This window comes from Nyctereutes procyonoides, unplaced genomic scaffold (genome assembly GCF_905146905.1).
Source record: "Nyctereutes procyonoides isolate TBG_1078 unplaced genomic scaffold, NYPRO_anot_genome, whole genome shotgun sequence".
Taxonomy (NCBI): Eukaryota; Metazoa; Chordata; class Mammalia; order Carnivora; family Canidae; genus Nyctereutes; species Nyctereutes procyonoides.
Genome location: NW_026575034.1, coordinates 4823568 through 4847521, shown reverse-complemented (window position 1 = coordinate 4847521; position 23954 = coordinate 4823568). Strand labels below are relative to the sequence as shown.

The window sequence follows — 23954 nt, the reverse complement described above, 5'->3', positions numbered from 1 at the left end:
AGCTGAGTAGTTAGACACAGAGGCCATGTTCATCATGGCCTTTCCACTCATTAGTTGACTTTGCTAGTGAGCCTGAGAGGAACTGGTGGGGCACTATTAATCAGTGAAAATCTCAAGGCCGGGAAGAAATACTGGGGAATACTCCCAGCAGGGGAGCATTCCAATTTCCTTCAAACAAGAATATAAACCAGTGCTAGAAAACAACAGTTAAAAAACAGAAAAAAATATATAGAAGCACAAAGAATTGTGTTAGAAATCTGTCGGAGATGGCATCACTAAGGTCATTGGTAGGCCCAGCTCCTTTATAATGCTGTAGAAAGACTGGGGATCCATCAAATTTCTCAGTGACAGAATTTTTAAAACACTTTAAAAATTAATTTTAATTAATTTTTAATTAATTTTGAACCCTAGGGGTTCAAAACTCTACATGGGTTGCTCCTTTAATACATAGGTTAATATTGCATTTTATAGATGACAATAAATAAAAAGTTAGAGCCATTTTCTTACAAGTTTAAAACTGACCTTGTGAACCTTTCACTAAAACACTCTTCTTCGTAGGAAGATGACTTCTCTCCCAGGAAAGGGCTGCGTCCAACAGTTGCCTATGCCCGAAACATGGCATCATTAATAGCCAGCGCCCTGCTGCTCTCTCCCCATAACACACAGACAAAAGACATTTGAAAAAATATTATGTTTCATTGATGCAGTTGTGCGTGTTTTGCTGAAATGAGTCCCGGCTTCTCTGTCTCTGCAGTTTCTAATCTAATTTAGGCCACTACAACCTTTTCCTTGGATTGTTGCCGTGGTAACTTCCTTTCCAGCCTCTCTTTCTCCAGGTTTTTCCCTCCTCTAGGTCACTCTCCAGTCTTTGGCCAGGAAAATCTTTATGAAACATTAACCCAACCATGCCAGTCCCTGTTCAGTTACTTACACTTGTTTTCAAAACGATCGCCAAAACTCCTGTCCCTAAGCCTTCTTGCATCTGTTTGCTCATGCTCTCCACGTCCTCATTTTATTTTTATTTTTTTTTCCACGTCCTCATTTTAGCAGCAAATCCTGACACCCCCCCCCCGCCTTAGAACTCTAAATCTTCCAATATATACTCACTTTTTGAAAATTTCAGGGAGCTTGTTTTTATTTGTATTTACACATGCTTTCCGCTTCCATATAGCTAATTTCTACTTATCTTTCCACCAGTATCTTATGTTTTATATTACACTTTTCCCCAGGAAGTCTTCCATAGATTAGCAACTCTCGTGTGTCCTCCAGTTGATCATTTTAACCTCCTCTATCAGGTAGAGTTCTAGGCTACCTTGTCTACTAGGATGATGTCATGGAAAATAGCTGCTTTCCAAGAGGTACCTGATAGACTATCCTATACCTGTCAAAGATACACAGCATTGTTCTGAAAACTCAATGCCGAATGAAACCTTTGTTATAAAGCTGCTTGGTCTTCAATTTTCTCCTTTTAGATGAAAGAGGAAAAACAAAACATCCTAGTAATTAAAACTGCAATTAATCTAGATGTTGCTTTACATGCAGGGGCTTGTGATTGTGTTATGTGGCTAAAGGCCAGTGGAAGCACTTGAGGGGCTCTCATGCGATTTTTTTCTGTGTTAGACAGGACTATGAAGAGCTAGAAAAGCAGCTGAAAGAAGTCTTTAAGGAGCGAAGCAACATCCTCCATCAGCTGACAAAGACATCAAGAGAACTTGATGGAATTAAAGTCAACCTTCAGGTGAGATGAAATCTCATTTTCCTGGTCACCTGGTTTGTCTCGGTGGATCAACATTAAAGACTCCTGCTTTTTTTTTTTTTTTTTTTTTTTTTTTTTTACCAGTTTTGAATATGTTTCTGGGTTCCACCAGGGGAGTTATTTATTATCATGTGAGCTTTGAAAAGAAATGTCATTTTAAATGCAGTCTGGGAATCTGTGGTTTGCAAATTCAGGAAGGAGAAAATTATTTGCTTGCCAAGGCCATCAGTCTCTCATAGCTCCTAAGATCAATCTGCCCCCCCCTTTTTTTTTAATATTCTGAAATGATGAAAACTAATTATGACAAGGAGTTGAATGAATTTAGGAATGATCTCTGGAAGAGAACTTTAAATTCCACACAGGATAATTCTCAAGATTCTTTAATAATCTTCATTACTAAAATGGGAAAATGCCTTAGAAAGGAAAGAGTCATCCATGAACATGTATTGATACTCAGTGAAATCTCAAGCAAAAAAAAAGACAAGATCTATATCTGATAAGATAAATTTTCTGATCCATATCGATAAGCAAAGATCTATATCTGATAAGAAAAATTTTCTGAAGTATCTGATGATATATTTCAATATTTGATTGAACACTGGAATTTATTGGGGACCTGATTGTAATTTTCATAATATATCTGTGAGGTAGATACTATTCATGTGATTTTTCATGTTATACGTGAGAGATTATGCTTTAAAAAAAAGATAAGTTATTTTTGAATGTCACAAGGGAAGCTGGAGTTTAAATACACAAAATGTGGCTTCAGGGCCTATTAGTTACTGCGCTCAACCATGTTTCTGAAACATGTGGAGTCGGTGTTGTCCTTAGCTTTCTATTCCTTGAAGATGGAGATGATGATGATGATGGTGTCAGCCGCCACTACAGCTTATTGAACACAGTCAAGGTCTTCCGTTAGGGATGGCCTGTATAATTTTTATTTATTTTTTACATGAAGACTATGCTGTGGTTATTAGTAGTTTCCTATAGGTGAGAAAACAAGATTTGGAGAAAGGTAAATTCTAGAAGACACAGAGTAAGGTTGCAGAGCAAGTGGGTAAATGAGCCTAGTGCCCAAGCTCTTGTTCCATAAGCTATGCTACAGCTTGAAAACATGAAATTAGGAGCAGAAAGCCCACCATATACCCCATTAGAACAGGGAGCAGGGTAATGACAGTGCCATGATGGAAGAAGACACACACGGTAGGGAAGCCCTGGCTTGGATGGAAAGGGGGTTAAGGCAATTTCTGGAGTGAGCTGATAGCGGAGTTGCACCTTATGCTTAAGTAGAAATTCACCAGTCATATGAGGCTGCAGAGAATGTTCAGCGCACCTGCACCTCTCAGAGGCGTGGACCACCTGGCGCTTCCAAACTGTTTCATGCATATGGTGAGATGCCCATGTGTGACCACAACACTCAGTGTCGCTGTACCAATAGACTGAGTCAACACGCCCAATCACAATCTGGAAAACTGCTTGATAATAATATATGATTTCATAGAATCCTGTTTTCTTTTTTAAGGGTAACAATTGTACCACTAAACGTAGTTGCAATTTTTTTTTCATTTTTTTTCAGTTGCAATTTTTAAAAGCTTTTCTCTTTCCATTTTGTGTCAGCCACTGTGTGAGGTATTTATTTTCTTTATTTTTTTCTTATTTAAATCCCCTTAGCAACCTCTTCACAAAATTAAGGTAATATTTTACTCATAAAATGAGGTTAGTAGGCCAAGGAAGTGCCCACTCATACATCTAATAAATACTGATTCTAGGTTTTAAACTCAGAGTGAACACTACAGAGACCATTCCACATGTTTCCCCCAGTGGGACTCCGCGAAGGTAGGAGCTTTGAAAGTTCTGTTGCAGTCTTCTCTGTAACCGTGGCCCCTGAATGGGATGGCAATAGCCGTCAACCACTAAGCACTATGCTGATCCATGAGGAGGTATATCAACCTTTAGTATCCTTAAAGGAACCCAGAATATTTCCCAAGGAGTACACCCCACTTCTCTGGACATTGCTAGGTAAATAATCAAGGACCCTCTCTCCAGCTCTTCCACTTAGATGTGCCTTGCCGACTCCTATCTGTATCTACCCTTTTCATTTCTGCATCTCATATTCTTTTTCACTTTTTTTTTTTAAATTTTGAATTTCTTGAAGATACTCATCTGCTTGATCTTGGTTTCCTTCAGAATGCCCAGAATATAGCAGATGGTCCATACATCAGCAGGCATATTTCGTTGCACTTTTCATCAAGCGTTTTCCGCATCTCTTTGGTCCTCTGAGTTTTCCAGTCACTGTCTAAAGCAGACACTTCAAAAATCTCATCCCTGTTTTTCACCTAAGGAAGGCAAAGGGCAGATTTGGGGACCTGCCTCAGGTCATAGGACGGTGATGCACTTTGAGCTGTAAAATCCCATGATGGGCAGTGCCCTGCACCGCCTCTCGCTTGAATTCTTCTTCCTGCTCTCTTTGTATTTTGTGTCAAGCTGTTCTTTCCAAATAAGCAAGACAACTTGTATTGATCTAGGAATGACCTCAGTCAGTTATTTTAGGAAAGAAGTTTCCCTTACGCAGCTCAGCCCGCCACATCCTGATCAGAATGCTAATTTGGTGGTATGAAAATTGCCTGATGTTAGCCTTAGACTATGGAATTTGTGAAGGCAGACACTGTGCCCCTGCATAGGACTTTGCATAATTCACGACAGATATTTGTTCAAGAGATACCGAGTAAACAGTGTCCGCCGTCCCTAAGAGTGTCTGTTCCCTGCCGGCCGCAGCTGCTCTTCCTGCAAACAGTGTCACTGCTCCTAATACCGGCTTCAACTTCTAATGTCAAGAAAGATAGCTTGCCCTGTTAAATAGTTTGTTGCGTATAAATAGAAAAGTTGTCAGGGAAGACTTCAGGGGACAGAGCGTGTAATGAGAAGAGCTCAGTGGGCTGTGTGAAGTCCCGGCCTGTGGATGCTGACTTCGCCAGGGTCAATAAACACTAATGACTGAGCCAGTACTTTCTAATTTTTTTTCCCTAAATACCCGACCTTGTCAGAGCAGTTACGGTCTTACATGGCCTCAGTTTCTCTGTGTATTCTGGTGCGTTGCTCACTCATGATAAATAGGCAAGACTTAACAGGTGCATGCTCTTTGGCAGCTGTGATCTTGAATCGTGTTATCACTTAGCTGATTCAGAGAGGTCTCTTATGTCCATTTGAGTCTGTAGAAACTATGCCAGAGCTGCTTTGTCGTAGAGAGTAGATGTGTGTTGCAGAAAAGGCCCTAGATATGGGAGAGCAGTTCCCCCTCCATCGAACCTCTGAAGGCTGACACTCAGCTTCTTCCCTTTCACGACGGCGTAGCGCCCGTCCTGGGTTTGGTGTCAGAAATCCCCGTGTGCATCCCTAGAGCCCTGAGCATCACTTTGGCCTCATTTGCACATTCTCGTTCCCGGGCGTAAGAGCAGTCACACCTGTGCCACTGACACAAAAGTAAAGTGAGTCTCAATTTATCACTTGAATAAGATTTTCTTTTCCCACTTTTCTTATCAGTCTTTGAAAAATGATGAGAGATCTTCCAAATCTGATGTTGAGAAGCTTCTGGAAATAGGTCAAAGACAAAGGTAAGATTGTACATTCCTTTAATTTCCTCAGTTCTTTTTTTTTCCCCAATAGTGTCAAACTCCATTCAGAAATTCCACAAAAATCTTATCTTCTTACTTAGACACGAATGCATCAGAATCATATTGAAATGCAGGTTTGTATACAGTAAATCTATGGTGGGGCTGAAAATTGTGTGTTTCCAACAAGTTCTCTGGTGATCGGGACGCTATGCTGCTTGTCTGCAGATCACAGAATATTTATGGATCTGTAGTATTGTCCTCTGTTATCCTCGTAAGATAGAGCCGGGGAAGTCAGCCCATCAGTAGACGCATGCACTAGCACTGACCTCCGTGGGCCACGTGTAATAGGATGAAAACTTGACCACGATGATAGCGGTGGGGGTGGTGAAGAATGGGGTAATCTATTAACCATATAGGTAGAATTGGTCTGGTCTTCTTGGTGTCAGATTTTTTTTTTTTTTTTGAAGAAAGCGTATCATGAGATTTGTTTGCACCATAAAAAAACTAGATTTGAAATTGCCTCTCAAAGAAAAAAAAAGATATTTTAAGGTAGAAACAAGCGAGCATTTGTTATACACTTAGTAGAAGCTCTGCCTGCCACATGCTTTATAAATATTTTCCCATTCCATCCTCACAATTACCTTGTACAGTAGATATGATCATCCCTATCTAATAGGTAGGAACTTGTCGCTCACAGGGCTTACACGGGTTGAGAGCTGTTAAGTGGAATTTGCTCTGCTGTTTCACCCAATAGCCACACCCTTTCACCTTAGTTCACTGCTCACAAAGCAGGAAGCTGCCAAAATGTTACATGCTTTCTACTATACTCACCATCTTGCTTCTTCCCCGATGTCCTCGCCTTTTGGCCCAGAACCCTATCATGGACATATATTCGGGGCAAACCAATGACACATTGCAAATACCAAACTAAGTGTCTTATATTGACTCTTTTTATTATTTAAATGAGATTATTATTTCTTGAACATGAAATTCCCTTCAAAGTCCAGTGTTAAAGAGTTTGGAGTGGTTGGTGGGTGGAGATTCCCAGAAGGCAGTTTTGGATTCCGTGTGCCAAAGGATCGGGCACTATTGCGTTCTCTGGAAACAAAAACAATGTGCAGGAGAGTGGCAAGTGCTCCATTACAATATCTGTTGGTAACCACAGGTTACCAGAAAAAAAAATGCTTTTCTGTGGTGTGGTTCTGGTGAGTTTTTTTTTTGTTTTGTTTTGTTTTGTTTTGTTTTGTTTTTTTGTTTTGTTTTTTTTAATTCACAAATTGATGTGAAGATGTATGAAACAGCTGCCCTGTCAAATCCCTTGCAACCACGAAATTCTGTGTGGAAATGTGCTCAACACCTGGGCAACCTATCATAGGTGTGACTGGAGCCGTCGGCTCTTTAGAATTAAAGACTCAGTTTGGTACCAAATAGCACCCTGGAGTAGTAGTGATAGTTGGGGTCAGTCCCTCTTGGGAGAGGGGGCCCATGAACAAGTCAGGAGTCTACTCTCTAAGAGTATAATAATGTAGCCAGGCTGTGAGGCAGAGAGTGGGGGTCCCGAAAGCCTGAGAGCAGTGAGAACAGGTAGCAATATGCTTAGAAGGCAGAAGAGGATATAGAGACATTCAGAAGGTCAAAGATCATCTTTACCATCCTGGCTCACAGCTTTCCTGGACGTGAAAATGTCCAGCATCCCCTGCCTTCTCCAGTGTTTGTTAACAGCTTTAAGGTTATTTTTGTTCTGCTCCCTACATTGCCTATAGATGTCAGGATGTGGGATTTTTTTGACACACACACACACATACACACACACACACACTCATTTTTATTTTTATAAGGCATGTGATACTTTAAAGAAATATGAATCACTTAAAATTTTAAAAATGATAATTTTAAAGTTCAAAAATAATGAAATAATATTCATAAAATCTTACCATAATTCTTTTTTTTGACCATAATTCTTTTATCACTTAGAATAGTTTATATTTTGATTCAGTGCTTGTTAAAGATCTGAGTGTTAGAGATAGCACAAAGGTCCTTCCTTCTTCTTTCCTTCTTCCCTCTGGCCCTTCTTTCTCTCTCTCTCTGTAAAGGTGGTATAGTGACTCTAAGAATTTGAACCCATAAGATCTAGAACACAGTTTCACCACCACTCTCTGTAGCAGTTTTCTGTTTGTACTATTACGTCATAGTTTGATGTGAACGTTCTAGGAGTGTCTGGTGCACTGTAAGCCTATGACATGTGTAGGTATTACTGTTACGTCATATTATGCCACAAATGCTCTTTGTGGAAGACTGGAAGATAACAGAAACAAGAATAGAAGTCTACATTTTAGATGTCCATGCATGAAACAATCCTGATAACTGATATGTATTTGAGGAAGGAATGAAGGCTGAGACTTAAATCCTCTCTAAGCGAAAGCATGTTACAAGCTTCACGTCGGCAAACATAAGTCATCTAAGACACAAAGGGACTGTGATTACATTATAACTTGTTCCAGTTATATTTTGCCTTGACAGAGTCCAAACTGATTTGATTTGAAATTTTTTTTTTAAGATTTCATTCATTCATTTGGGAGAAAGAGAAACAGAGACAGAGCATGCGCAGGGGGAGGGGCAAAAGGAGAGGGACAAAGAGGCTCCCCGCTGAGCAGGTTGCCCAATGCAGGGACACACACACACACACACACACACGCACACACACGCACACACACACACACGCTCCATCCCAGGACCCTGAGATCATGACCTGAGCCAAAGGCAGGTGCTTAACCGACTAAGCCACCCAGGTGTCCCGATTTTAATAATCCTATAGACTCTCACTGATATTCCTGAAATTGAGTCTGGAGTTAAAAGTTTCTAGAATAAGAAATCTGGGAGCGTCATTAAATCCCATTGGACGAAAGAACAGCACGCAGTTGTGTAGGACGTGGTGGTCACAGAATGAACCTAAGGACCTAGAGTGGTGCTGGTGGTTATGACAGAGATGTCATATATTTATTAAGTGATCATTTTCCAGGCGTTGTGCTAAGTATTTTGGCTACGTCGGGACATCTAACCTCACTGCACACCTATCAGGCAGCTCTATTAGTGACCCATTTTATAGATGAAGAAAATTGGCCTCAGAGGGTACACGCCAATCCCTAGGCTCCGTAGCGTGGTTATACACAAGGGTTGCAGAGGTGGTCTTTTGGCACTGGATTGGGAATTTTAAATTAGTTTGAGTTCTACTTGTAAGGCTAGGAATGGTTTCTCTTTGGCTATTGTTGCTTTAAAGGAGTTTATTCCTTTTTTTAAAATTAAAAAAAAAATTTTAGGACTTTATTCCTATAACCAGAATAACACACACACACACACACACACACACAAACACACACACACACACACATGCACCAACCCTTATCTGGTATCAGAACTTTTGGAAGTGGTATCTTAGGTGATAAAATATAGGCACAGAGAGATAGTATGATTTGTCACAAGTGAGTCAATCTTAAACCCTTGAGAGGAATGCATAATTAGAGAAATGTTTATATTTTTAACAAGTGAGACAAGGTCCATATGTATGAGTGAGCTTGAGACGTGATGTGTGTGTATATATACAGACGTATATATTTCTTTTATTAGCCACAATAAATGAGGCAGCCCTCAAGTTCGAAATAAGTCTCTTTTCTCTTCATTTTTTATAAAATGTCTCAGGCTTTATAAAGGATGTCTGAAGTACACCACCTTAGAATTAATCAATTAGGAGCATCCAAGGGGAAGTTGTAATTTTATCCTATTGGCAAGTCTGTGGCGACTTTTTTTTTTTTTCCCTAACCAGCATGTTCACACCCTGGCATGCTGTCACTAAAATTAGCTTTTCAACTCTAATTATTACGTTGATTTGATTTAACACATTATGCAGCTCCCAGATGATTCCCACAGTGGGATTCTCATAAGACACTATAGCGAGGCAATTTCCTTTAGATACAACTTGCTTTTAGTAGGTGCCTGGGAGAGAAAACTTTATTACTAGAATGCTCAGATACACCCTGCATGCTTCACTGTGTCCCTATCTACAGTTCTAGTTGTTTCCTAAATGCATGTCGACAGCAAAACCTCCTTTCATAATGTACACAGGAAATAACAGAATTATGTCTCTCTTTTGCTCTCTCTTTTCTCCCAGAGAACAAATGAAGTCTCTCCAGGAGGTCCTGCAAAATCAACTTAAAGAGACATCTGAGAGAGCAGAAAAACAACAAGCTACCGTAAGTATGTTTTTGTGTGTGCGTCCTTTTTTGAGGGCTGGGAAATTATTTTTTTCTCCCCAAAACACTATGGAATAAATACACCTGTAAACAATAAAAGAATACAGTCAAGAAAATGCAGTAACCGAGATCATTAAAATACTTACGTGGTCAGCATTCATTCCGAGAAAAGATTTTTGTTGTATTTGATTGTTAGAGATCTTCCAATCCCCAGCCCTCACTTACTGATCAAAATAGAGGTGTTGACCTTGGGACAGCAGTGCTGTGAATTACGGCTTATAAGCCACCTTGAACCCAGTAGAGCTGTGCAGATCCTTGGGCCCCACCCCCCCCTCCACTGACAGGAATCCCTCAGGGGTGAGGCCATCCTCTGCCTGTTCAGTCCACTCCACAGGTGACCCTGACACACCCCAAGGTTGAGAATCAAGCTTCTCTTTAGATTTTCTCACTAGATTTCCACTTTATTCTCCAGAACCACCTTATATACCACTTATGGGGGAGTGGACCCTTGATCTTATTTCTAGGACCTGAGTCTGTCTTAGAATATAATATATGAATGGAAAATTTAGAGTACAGTTCGGCCAATGGATCAGGAAATGACGACCAATGAGAATTTAGTTTGTTTCTCACAGTTCTCAAGAGGAGCGCCCTGCGTCGTGACAGGTGACTACCCAGGGAAGTACTTGGGTGGGTCACGAGGCAGAGGATGGTGAGAAGCTCTGGGCAAGAGCCTTCACTGTGGTGTCTGTGCGAGAGACTGTGTGAGGGGCCGGATAAGCAGGCTTAGGAGGAGTCAGCAGGCTCTGGGGCAGAGGGAACGCCCCAAGGTGTCTGGTACCTGACCTTGGGGTGGTTAGGGCAGGTGTATGGTGGCTTGACCTGTGAGAACCTGCCAACTCAAAGGGGTGGCTGGGGTTAAGGGCCCTGTGTTGGGCAGTTTGCTTTTGAAAAGCACGTCACCAGGAGGAACTGTTCTGTGTTTGCAGTTGAATAACTAATATGTTTCAGCTCCGAATCTCAGAAAGAGATGACTGCACCTTTGACAAACCTGGCATTGAGATATACTTATTAAAACAATGGTTATTTTTTAAATGTACATCTGCTGGGACCTAGACAGATTTCATAGTACTGGGAATTACCTCTTCCAGATTTTGGTTAGACTCTAACAGAATGCTTTGCACCTGTTCTCCCAACTGAAAATTCTAGGTTAACTAAAAATGAAACTAATTTGTATTTTTAAGCATTTTTGGGGGTAGATTATTATTATTTTCTCTGTCAGGAAGGCTGTTGGTGTAATTGAAGGTTGGGTAAAAAGGAGAGAGAAAGATGACTGTAGTTGTTCACTCTCAAATAGAGGGGAAAAACCGGATTTAATTCTGCAAACGTTGTGCTATTTTCGATTGAAGAGCTGCTAATCTTATTGCTACACTTGATTGCATATCTAATTACTTTACCTCTTCCCATAAAGATAACATTCTATATTTTATGCAAAAATTGTTGCAAATATATCATTTGATAAGCTTACGGTAAAATGTCATGAAACTTCAAGGATAAACTCAAATCGCAAACATATAAAAGAAGATAAACTTAAGACAAATTAAACCGAAGAAGCAATAAATCCATCATGATCTAATTCTGTAGGAAAATATATATATATATATATATATTTTTTTTTACGAACAAAGGAACATTTGTTATTATCCCTAAGCAAATAATGGGATAGCATGTCTGTCAACCTGTGTTCCTCATGAAAAATCCCAACAGACAGCAAGGAAGAACGAGGTCTCATTCTCTGTTAACTGGGGTAATTAAAGATATTAATGTTCATTGGATGCATTTCACTAGTCTTGTTAATTTGTATGGCTTAACTTGCCCTAAGTGAGACATAATTAGTCTAAAGGCAAAAATTAGCTTCTAACTTTGACTCTCATTAAGAGTAAAGAATTGCTATGTTCTTACATTCTTTGTCCAAAGTAAATAAATGGCATTTTCTGTTTCTGAGAATTAAATTCATAGCGATCTACTAGGAATGCTTATTTTTTCAGGGATGCAAAAACCTGTTGGGATTCTAGAGCAGTGGTTTCCAAATGCTAATACTTTTTGAATAGTCTGAATATATTTTTAGCTCTTGAATATTTGAACACTGCGTTCTCAAGATTTTCCATCCCTGTTTCACATTTGAATAATTATATTCCTAACACTGCGATGTATTTCCGTTGTACTCTTTATTTTTTATTTATTTAGTTTTTTAGGTAAACTCTGTGCCCAAAGTGGGGGCTCAGACTCCTGACCCCAGGATCAGGAGTCACCTTCTGTACCAACTGAGCCAGCCAGCATCCCAACAGCTAACTTTAATTAGAGTAAAAGCTGGGACACCTGGCTGGCCTAGTCACTAGAGTGAGCAGCTCCAGATCTGGGGGGTCAGGAGTCTGAGCCCCACACCCAGTAAGGAGTAATGCATTTAAAAAGTGCTAGCATAGACGTGGTGTAAGCTCTGACAGTTGACTTTTCTTTTTTGTAATACAAGTGCTAACTTCAGCTTTGATTGTGAAGGCAGCCACTTCAAAGATGGCTATCTGAAAGAAACGCAGTGCCAGCCACAAGACTGGCTACAGAGCCAGGCCAGGTCCTCCCCATCCCAGGCTCACGCTCCTAAAAAATCCCCAGGCTCCCTTGTTTGGGAGATCTTGGTTGATTTCAGTAATTGACCATTTAGGTGGCTTTATTTTCTTTTTGCATTTTTAATTTTCATTCTTATGTTTGAATTCACCAGTAGGAAGTGACCCCAGGAAACCCTAGGCCCCTACCCTCCACTCCAATAAATGCAGAACCTCGGGCCTTCACTCTCCCTGGCTCTTTTTTTTTTCTTTTTTTTTAAGATTTTATTTGTTTATTGATGAGACACACACACACACACACACACACACACAGAAAGGCAGAGACACAGGCAGAGGGAGAATCAGGCTCCATGCAGGGGGCCCGACGTGGGACTCAATTCCAGGTGTCCAGGATCACACCTTGGGTCGAAGGCGGCACTAAACTGCTGAGCCCCCCAGCCGCCCCCCCTGGCTCTTTCTACCCATGGCCTAACTGTGTGGCCCCCAGGAGTGACATGTAATTTCTAGGACTTAAAAGTAAACTTTTTTAAATTTTTAATTTAATTTATTATTATTTTTTTAATCTTCAAAACTTCCCGATGATACTGCTGAGGGTGTCTTACAATCATACTAAGATCCACAAAGACTGGTCCAGCCACAAGATTGGTTATCTATAGGCTGAGACACAGGACACAGCCATTGAAATGGGTGCAGAAACTGCTTATTGGGGAATATCCTGTTGCACTGCATAGGTATCTAATTTGGAATGGTGTCAAGTCCTCTATTTCTTTGCTTTTATCAACCAAATTGAACTATCTTCTCAGTGGGACAGAGAGTGTGACTGTGTTTTAGGTTGTTGGCGATATCTTCATAGTTAAGATTCAGCTTGAACATTATTATGATCCAAACGATAGTCACGGTAGTTCTCAGGCTTGTACTTGTTTCATAGTAGCTTGACCCTCCAAAATCGGCTTAGATTTCTGTTACCGTTTGAATGAATGGTGTAAGGACCCCTACACTAGCCAGAAAACAAAGGGTGTTAACATTTTTGTAAGGATTAACACAATACACAAAAAGCAAAACGTACAAAAACATGCACAAGGTTGTAATACACATCGACTTCTGGAGAGGGAAGGAAGAAAAATTAGGTGAGGCTTTAATAGTAGGTGTATCATTTGTTTTTTTTTTACAAGGTCTGAAGAAAATTGGAGAAAATATTTGCATCTGTTTATGTTTAGGGTTGGGCCCAGAGGCATTTTAGGTATCGCTTCTTCGTCTTTTGTTTATGTTTGAAATGTTTCAGAAATATATTTTTTAAAAAAATATCTATGTTTGGTGAAAATTCATTTTACTTCTAAACTTGATTTCCGCTGATTCAGTCTACTGCTAGATATGATCCACATTACCAGTCTCTCTTGTATCGTTCCAGGGATCCTCTAAGACTGTATTGTCCAATAAATAAGCACTAGATACACAAGGCTATTGAGCGTTATGACATGGCTAGTCCAAATTGAGACATGCTATTAAAACATACAGTGGATTTTAATGATATATCGCAGAAAATAATGTCAGTTACAGCATTAGTCCATTCCATGTCAAAATAATAATATTTGAGAATATTGAATTAGATAAAACATATGAGTAAAATTAATTTTATCTGTTTCTGTTTACTTTTTTTAACATGTGACTACTAGGAAATTAAAAATTGAAGAAATTAAATGTTTTATCTACTCTCATAAAGTTTATCAGAGTGAACCCTCACTGACTTTAAAGTCTCAGATTTTAACAACTATGCTATACTGATTTTTTTTTTTCCCAAAATACTCAGGCAGATATACTCAGGCAGCAAAATTGCTATGTTTATGCAAATACAGTTTGAATAACTGATCTAGATTATAGATTTTAACAACATCAAGATCAGGAGGAAACATCATGGTTTCTTTGGTACAGTACTATAAAACATTCTGTGCTTTAGAGACCAGGAATATGTCACTCTGCAATTGCCTTCCAACCTGCGATAGGTCATAATTACCTGGAGAGTGTTTTATGAATGGAGGTTTCTAGGTCCCACCCTAGAATATGGCCTTTTGTTGTTGTTGTTTGTTTTGTTTTGTTTTTTTAAGACACGTTTTTTTTAATTTGAGGTTTAAATAGATAACAGAATAATAGTTAAAATATACATGACTTCTCCATTTAAAAAAAAATGAATTTTTACTTATGAGAAAAGGCTTTTTTATAATCAGTGGGTATATGTGTGAACCGGGCAATGAAAGTTTGGTTAATGAAAATTTTAATCCTTTGTTCTTTATCAGTGTTTGTTGATAAAGAGATAATCATTTTATTATGCTTCAAAAATCATGAAGATAAATTTATAAAACCCATAGAAATGAATTTGAAATGTGCTTACATACTATTCCCCTCATTTTCAGATTAATTTTCTAAAGACTGACATGGAAAGAAAGAGCAAAATGATCCGAGATCTCCAGAATGAGGTAAGATATATTTCAGGCAAATCTACATGTGGGTTTGCATATACATTTGTTTATATGCAAACCTACATATACCTTTGCCACAATTTTTGGATCACATGCCAATTTGACCTTCAGTTATGTCCTAATGGAAAAGAATTGCAAGGTTGAGAATTTCAGAAGAGTAGATAATCTCTACTTTTATATATGTATTTGATAATATTTTTAGTTCATACCTCTCAGGTTCACTTTCCCTTCTAATTATATTTTGCTTGAGCTAATATTAAAAATTAATTTTCATTTCATAAATTCATCTGTCCACCCAATGACATTATAGGAGCTGAAGAAGAAGGCTAGCTGGAAATTGACTTCATGCTAGGAAGAGCCAGTCTAGAATGAAAAATTTATTGAGGGTAATCTTAAAGTAATGTAAAGTTGAGTAGAAATAAACTGGAATAGCTTTCATTATAGCCTTTAAAATGTGAGGACCTGGGATTCCTGGGTGGCGCAGCAGTTTGGCGCCTGCCTTTGGCCCAGGGCGCGATCCTGGAGACCCGGGATCGAATCCCACGTCGGGCTCCCGGTGCATGGAGCCTGCTTCTCCCTCTGCCTGTGTCTCTGCCTCTCTCTCTCTCTCTCTCTCTCTCTCTCTCTGTGACTATCATAAATAAATAAAAATTAAAAAATAAATAAATAAAATGTGAGGACCTTATAAAATATGTATTTTCTTCTTTTAATTCTTTGTCTTGTTATACAACTACTTTTTTTTTTCTATAGTTCCTCCATCACATTTCTATTTCCACCTTTTTTCATGAATACTGTTAATTAGGACTCTTAAACTGTGACTAATTAATGATACATTTTCCTTGATCAATCTCACTAATTATGGTTTATAGGTTAATTTATATCTCTAAGCATCTTTAGTTAACTTTTAATCTTAGATGATTTTTTCAAATCTAGACTTTAAGAAGGAAACACTTTCAAAATCAAAATATATTCATCACAAATACTTACATGGAAAAGATCTTTAAAAACCCAAATACTTATAAGGACTAACAAAATGTTTTGTTTCTGGAGGATACTTTTATAGTATGATATTAATTTTCTAAGTGTATAGGCTGGAGTAATCCTAAAACAAATACTGCTTTGCAGACATAATATCTGCTAAATGTAAACTTTGTAATGAAGTGTGCTACTCACTTTCATCATGTTAAAAATCCCCCCCCCAAAAAAAAATCTCCCAGATGAAAACTGATAACAGGAGACAGTTTTTGACTTCTTGAACAAAACCTAATGATGAGCATATATCAAATTAATTTTTTAATTAGACTCCTTTTTATTAATTCCTTGAAATTTCGGGTTTATTATATTGATAAATGATCATTATGTATAGAGACTAAACAAAATAATTGACACATACCCCGTACAGTAAAATTATCCAGATTTTTAGTTGAAGAGCAAGAAAAAACAAACCAACAGGTAAATCAGTTAAACAAAATCTAAGGAAGTGAGAGAGAGATACTATAGATATAAAGGTATTTCTGGAAGAAGCTTGAAGTCCCCTGAGAACTTCTGAGTGAAGATACCAGGAACTTTTAGTGAAACAATCAACTTTATAAAGAATGATCAGCATTTTTTCCATTATGTAAAGGCGGCTGTTAAAAGACACTTTTACATTAGCACTTAGGAATTTAGTTTTTAAGATTTAAGATATCCCTTGGAGGAGGAAAAATACTGAGACTTTTTAAAAAGCAAATGGGGTGTGGGGCAGAAAGTTTCAAGTTCTCGCCCTCCGCTTCTCTGCTTATATTCTCTTCCGTGGTACATGCAAGTCAAATCTGTGCCCCCACAGTAGGAATTCATAAATGGTGGAATGATGTCAGTAAATTCTACTTTAAATTGTTTTGGTTTATATACGAATTTTCCTAACCTGTTCAGGTTTGAAGCAATCAGGGGAAAGTCTTGTTACATTTTAGAGAACTCTTTATCAACCCAAGGGAATAAGAAAATATACAGAAGAACCTCCCAGTAGTGCTGGTAGTGGCGGTTAGGTGCCTCTGCCTGTGTCTCTGCGTCTCTCTGTGTGTCTCATGAATAAATAAATAAAATCTTTTTTAAAAAAATAAAAAAAATACTTTTCAGTGCACCAAGATATTTGTCAAAGCTGTCCATACAGGAGACTTTGTTAAGACTTTTCCCCTGAATTAAAACAAGAGATTAGTGAAAAGTATGCCCTAGGTTTTAATTTTGATGATAATGTGCTAAATTTATTTGAAGTAATTCCGTTTAGGATCTTCACCTCAGAGGAGGAAATACTAAATCTTAACTATAAGGCTGCAAACAATTGACTATGGTATTTGGGATAAATCATGGAAAACAAAATTATGGCTATAGTTTTTACTGATATCATTATGTTCTTAATGCTATGGTGACAAAGTTCCATGGTAAGTGGCCTTTCTCTGTCACAGTTTTCTCATATATCCCGTGTTTTTAGTGTATGATCTTGTACAACGCTAGATTCCTCACAATGTAAAACTTGGTTTTATAGTACAAATATCACCAGTTTCCTAGAAATTTCTGTCTCTGTTTTCTTCTTCTTATTATTATTATTTTATTTTATTTTTTTTTTTGGTTTTTAAGAAGGCTAGTATGGCTACTTTATCTTATGTGTTTTCATTATTGAAGTATAATTATCATAAAACGTCACATCAGCTTTGGGCGAGTGACAGTGATTTTACGATTCTATTACTCGCTGCTCACTGTGATAACTGGTCATCATCCGTCAGGTCACCATACAGCGTTAGTACGACAGTGTCACTCACTACATTCCCTGTGCTGCACTTTTCATCTCCACGACTTAATTTACTTTAAAACTGGAAGTTTGTACCTCTTACTCCCTTTCATCTACTTCATCCTCTCCCCTACTTACTCCCCCTCCGGCAACCACCAGTTAGTTCTCTGCATTTAAGAGTCTGTTTTTGTTTGTTTGCTCGTTTGTTTTTGGCTTTTTGTTTTGTTTTGTTTTGTTTTTCTGTTTTTTGTTTCTTTTTTTTTTTTTTTTAGATTCTCCATAAATGGAAAATCACATGGTATTTGATTTTATCTAACTGACTTATCATAATATACACTAGGTCCATCCATATTGTCACAAAGGGTAACGCCTCATCCTTTACCTGGCTGAGTAATATTCTGTTGTGTATATATACACCACGTCTTCTTTATGCATCCACCTGTTGGTGGACACTTAGGTTGCTTCCATATCTTTCCATACTATTTTCTTTAGTGATCATAGCAATTTACATTCCCACCAAAAGTGCACGAAGTTTCCCTTTTCTCCACATCCTCACCAACACTTGATATTTCCTGTCTTTTTGATACTGGCCATTCTGACAGGTATGGGGTAGTATCTCATTGTGGTTTGGATTTGCATTTTTCTGATGATCAGTGATATAAAGCATCTGTTTTTGTATCCATATGTATCCAGATTCTCTGCCAGTTTTTTTAATGGAATGGCTTATTTTTTTTTGGCTTTGAGTTGCATAAGTTCTTTGTATATTTTGGATATTAATCCCTCATTGGATATGTTATTTGCAAATATCTTCTCCCATTCAGTAGGTTGCATTTTTGTTTCCTTGATGGTTTCTTTTGCTGTGTAAAAGCCTTTTATTTTTAATGTAGTCCCAGAGGTTTATTTTTGCTTTTGTTTCTCTGCCTGAGGATATGTATCCATGAACATGCTGCTGGGGGTGATGTCTAAGAGATCACTGTCTGTTTTTTTTTTTTTTTTCTATTTTTCTATTTTTATGGCTTTAGGTCTAATATTTAGGTCTTTTTTTTTTTTTTAGGTCTTTAATCCATTCTGAGTTCACTTTTTTGTATGGTGTGAGAAAGTGTTCATGTTTTATTCTTTTGCATGTAGCTGTCCAGTTTTCCCAACACCATTTATTGAAAACACTGTCTTTTCCCTCATTGTATATTCTTGACTCACTTGTCATATTAAGTAACCATATAGACATGAGTTTATTTATGGGCCATTTCTGCTCCATTGATCTATGTATTTATTTTTGTGCTGGTGCCATACTATGTTATTTACTGTAATTCTGTAGTATATCTTGAAATCTGGGACTGTAATACTTTCCAGCACTGTTCTTTTTTCTCAAGATTGTTTTGACTATACAAGTTTTTTGTGGTTCCATATAAATTTTAGGTTATTTGTTCTAGTTCTGTGAAAAAAAAAAAACTATTGGTGTTTTGATAGGAATTCCATTTAGTCTGTAGATTGTTTTGGGTAAATCTTTGGATTGTTTTGTGTATTATGGGCTTCTTAAAATATTTCTTTTTTTAAAGATTTTATTTATTTATTCATGAGACACACAGAGAGAGAGAGAGAGAGAGAGAGAGAGAGAGAGAGAGAGAGGGAGAGAGAGAGAGAAAGAGAGACAGAAAGAAGGAGAAGCAGGCTTCATGCAGGGAGCCGATGTGGAACTCAATCCCAGGTCTCCATGATCAGGCCCTGGGCTGAAGGCGGCGCTAAACCGCTGAGCCACCCAGGGATCCCGTGGACATTTTAATAATATGAATTTTTTCAATCCATGAGCATGGCATGTCTTTCCCTTCATTCGTGTCATTTATCAGTTTCTTTTATCAGCATCTTAAAATTTTCTGAATATGAGTCTTTCACCTCCTTGGTTAAATTAATCCTAGATGTTTTATTCTTTTTGGTGCGGTTGTAAATGGAATTGCTTTCTTAATTTCTCTGTTTTGTTATTAGTGTATGGAAACACAACAGACTTCTGTACTTTGATTTTATGTCCTATGACCTTACTGCGTTCATTCATCAGCCCCAAGAATTTTTTAGTGTTGTCTTTAGAGGTTTGTACATCAAGTATTATGTTAACCTGCAAATAGTATTTTGGCTTTTTCCTTACCAGTTTGGATGTCTTTCATTTCTTTCTCTTGTTTGATTGTTGCACCTGGGACTTCAGGGTACTATGTTGAATAAAAGTGGTGAAAGTGGACATCATTGTCTTGTTCCTGATCTTAGAGGAGCAGCTCTCAATTTTTCACCTTTGAGTAAAATATTAGCTGTGGGTTTTTCATTATAGCCTTTATTATGTTGAGGTAGTCTCCTGCTAAATCTGCTTTGTTGAGATTTTTTATAATGAATGGATATTGTACTTTGTCAAATGCTTTTTCTGTATCTACTGAGATGATCATATGGCTTTTATACTTCCTCTTGTTAATGTGAAATATCACATTGACTGATTTGTGAATACTGAACCACTCTTGCATCCTTGGAATAAATTCCACTTTCTTGTGGCAAATGATCTTTTTAATGTATTTTTGAATTGTGTTTGCTAATATTGTGTTGAGGATTTTTGCATCAGTGTTCATCAGAGGTATTGGCTTGTAGCTTTGTTTATTGTAGTGTCTTTGTCTGATTTTGGTATCAGAGTAATGCTGGCCTCATAGAATGAATTTGGAAGTTTTCCTTCCTCTTCTATTTTTTAGAATGGTTTAAGGAGAATAGATATTAAATATTAACTCCCCTTTTAAACAATGTTTGGTAGAATTCACCTGTGAAGCCTCTGGTCCTGAACTTTTGTTCATTGGCAGTTTTTTGACGATCTGGTTTTGATATATCTTATACAATCTATTTTTGTGCAACCAATTACTTATTTTGCATTTGGTTATTATGTGGCTAGAACTAATATAAAAATTTGCACCAAAAATAAAACAAAGAAAGAAAAAAAAAACTCAGCTTCCCTTTTCTGACTTCCATATACATGATAACTGTATTATCATAACATATAGCAATCTCATGGGCTCCAATGCTGATAAGTCTCTTTGCACTTTCAAAACACCATCTCTCAACTCTTCTTTCTGATTTTCTTTAAAATTATTCATTTACCCCCAGGATAAAATAAGTTCATCTATAATGGTCCTAGATATAAAGGCTCAAAGAATAAGGACAATATGTAAGTATTGAAGTAATAGATACATTAGACATTGTGACAAGGATCTTTCACTAGTTGAACCTCCTTAATGGAATGTGTGAGCTTGATAACATCCAGGACTTTTGAAAGGAGTATGTAGTTGGTAATACTTGATTTAGATTGATATTAAAACACAATCTATATTTAATTAGTAGAAGGAGATAAAAGGGAAGGGAGAGAGTAAAAAAAATAAAAAGAAAGAAAAGAAAGTAGGGAGAAAGATACCTGTCCTGCACACCACTATTTTTTTATGGTGGTTTGTTTTAAGATAGATTGTTACGATTGATTATTTTCCTAAGACATATTCAGGGTGGTTCAAGGTAAGGATAAAATAAATTATGACACTAAAAATGAAAATCACTAAATCAAAAACCATAAAAGTGGACCTCACTCTGCCCAGTGATGGAGATCAGAAATTTGTCATTCTTACTCTGTCTCGGTGGCAGTTTTTCCCTCTCACTATTCGATGACTTCATTTTTTTTTTTTCTTGTTAGTCTCTCAGTTCTTTTGCTCATCTCTTTATTGCATGGCTTGTGGGTTTAACCTGACTCTGAATTACTAATGTGACTCCTCTAGCTTCTCCTAATAACATTATGATTTAATTTCTTTTTATGTTTGGTTGTATTGGTCTTGCTGTAAGTGACTGGCAGGAAATTCTTGTCACAGGTCAAGTCACTGAACAATCTGTAGATTTTCAAGTAATTCCAAGGAGCCACTGACATCCCAGGGGTATGAAGAATAGAAGGTGTTTTTTTTTTTTTTTTTAGATGCAGTGCTCCAGTTGCTATTCTCAGCTGTGACAAGAAGAATTCTCTGGGGATCCTTGGGTGGCGCAGCGGTTTGGCGCCTGCCTTTGGCCCAGGGCACGATCCTGGAGACCCAGGATCGAGTCCCACATCGGGCTCCCGGTGCATGGAGCCTGCTTCTCCCTCTGCCTGTGTCTCTGCGCCTCTCTCTCTCTCTCTGTGACTATCATAAATAAATAAAAAATTTAAAAAAAAAAGAAGAATTCTCTGATGGGAAGAAAAGGATGTATTAAGTCTTGTAGAGTTTATACAAAGTTGTTGGGAAAACTGAATAGATCGCTTGTAGACTGAGCTTTAGGAATAACCGCCATACATCCTAGAGCTGGTTGTCTTAAGGCACAGCTACCTCTGCCAAGACCAAGAAGCTGCCCGCCACTTTGTTGCCCCCATCCCTGCAGACTCTGACACCATATAGCCCCAAGTCTTGGATAGTGGATAACATCGACTGTTTTCTCATGTAACTAATTTCTGTATCTATGTATATATTGCAGGGATCATGTCTGATTAGCAAAGAGTAAGTCATGTCTGCTCCGGACCTATAATGAATTTTAAAAATAGAGGGGATTTGTTTGCTCTATTTATAACTTGTTTGCTTTAATTTTTCCTTGGGGATATGGGTTTAACACTATGGATAATTTTCACATTGTAGACACAGTTTTCCCAAATTTGGTAGCCTGTGTATTATAACAACTTAAAAAAAAAAGGTTGATTTATTTGAGAGAGAGAGAGAAAGGGAGAGAGGGAGAGAGGGAGAGAGGGAGAGAGAGAGAGAGAATGAGCAGAGGGGAGAGGGAGAAGCAGGCTTCGTACTGAGCAGGGAGGCTGACATGGGCCTCGATCCCAGGACTCTGGGACCATGACCGGAACTGAAGGCAGACACTTAACTGACTAAGCCAGCCAGGTACCCCTTTTCTTAATAAAGATTAAAGTCCATGATAACAGCTTTAGTATATGGCAGACCATCGCTGAAGGGTTCTGAGCATTTACTGTAAGTACCGCTGACGGATCATTCAGTTACCCATGTGTGTATGTCACAGTATCTTGTGTGTATGGATGACATCTTACCTGTCCTTATAATGTTATTTTAACTTTGCTTTTCTCTGGATTCATTCCTCAATTAGATGCTGACTTTTGAAGTTAGACTCCTACCTTCCCTAAAATATTATAATTCAGATCTTTGACACCCAGAAAATAAATATAGGCCTGGACTCTGTGCAGTCAGAATAAGTTAAAACCACGCCCAAGTATGTTCTTAACACCAATAAATGAAGTGAGTTGAATAAACATGGGACAAAACCTGCAAATTTGGAAATTGAAGTGGCTTTCCCTAATTTACTATTCTCTACAATAGGGATGCTTAGAGATCTTATCAGATATAAAAATTGATATCAGGGAATCTCTGACCATCCTGAAATTTTAAGATAACAAAAAAGTATAGATGGACACAGGTATTTTTCAAAGGAGAGGTTTAGATTCTCAGAGGGAATCCATGGCTGAGACAAAAATAATAAAGGTCAATAACCACTGCTCTAGAGAAATCTCTAGTAAATTTTAAGAAGAAAATCCATTTTGATTCAACTCTTCTGGCTGTAAGTCTCTCTAAAATAAATTATTCCATCTTCTTGCCTCAGTAAACACATTCAAGTGAAGATGATGGGTTATTTCATAATGTGACAGAGTGCTTCAGGTCATCATTCTGAAAGTGGATTCTCATGGCTGTCTGCAGATGAATAGGTGTAAAGTGTGAGTCAAATATATACGGAGTCCAGGACAGGCCTGAGATGTTTTTAAGTAATTCCATTACAGCCTTTTATTTTATACCTGCTGGTTTGCCTTTTTTAAAGTGATTAGTTCTGGGAAATTGGGGTGAACTGATTATGCTGGCTGGTTGTGTATCCATTATGCAAAGTTTACCCATCTACGTTAGGTCCCAGGGCTACTGTAATAAAGGACCACAAACTGGGTGGCTTAAAACAACTGAAGTTTACTCTTCCATAGTTCTGAAGGCGCGAAGTCAAAAATCAAAGTGCCAGCAACAGTGCTCCTTCTGAAGGTTTAGATCATAATCCTCCCTTGCCTCTTTCTAGTGACTGGTGCCTCAGGCAATCCTTGACATTCTTCATTCTTCAGCTTGTCAAGAATCTCCGCTTTTTGTCTTCATATGGCTTTCTCCGTGTGTGTTCGCTCTTCTTACACAGACACCAGGTATTAAATTTAGGATCCACCCTAATCCAGTATAACTGGGTTTTCTTTTTTGTTTGTTTGTTTGTTTTAAATATTATTTATTTATTTATTCATGAGAGACACAGAGACAGAGAGAGCGAGAGACAGAGACACAGGCAGAGGGAGAAGCAGGTTCCCTGCAGGGAGCCCCATGTGGAATCGATCCCAGGACCCTGGGATCACTCCCTGAGCCAATGACAGGTGCTCAACCACTGAGCCACCCAGGTGCCCTGTAACTTGGTTTTTAAC

The 23954-nt window shown here is 38.1% G+C and overlaps 1 protein-coding gene across 2 annotated transcripts in view; it reads left to right on the top strand.

The window, feature by feature from the left end:
• LUZP2 (leucine zipper protein 2) overlaps positions 1-23954 on the top strand; it is a 467396-nt gene that overhangs the window by 210763 nt on the left and 232679 nt on the right. For both annotated transcript variants that reach the window (XM_055317492.1, XM_055317493.1), the window contains exons 2-5: positions 1621-1738; positions 5297-5367; positions 9533-9614; positions 14641-14703. In XM_055317492.1, the coding sequence (XP_055173467.1) occupies positions 1621-1738; positions 5297-5367; positions 9533-9614; positions 14641-14703 (334 nt within the window). The remainder of the gene's footprint in view (positions 1-1620; positions 1739-5296; positions 5368-9532; positions 9615-14640; positions 14704-23954) is intronic.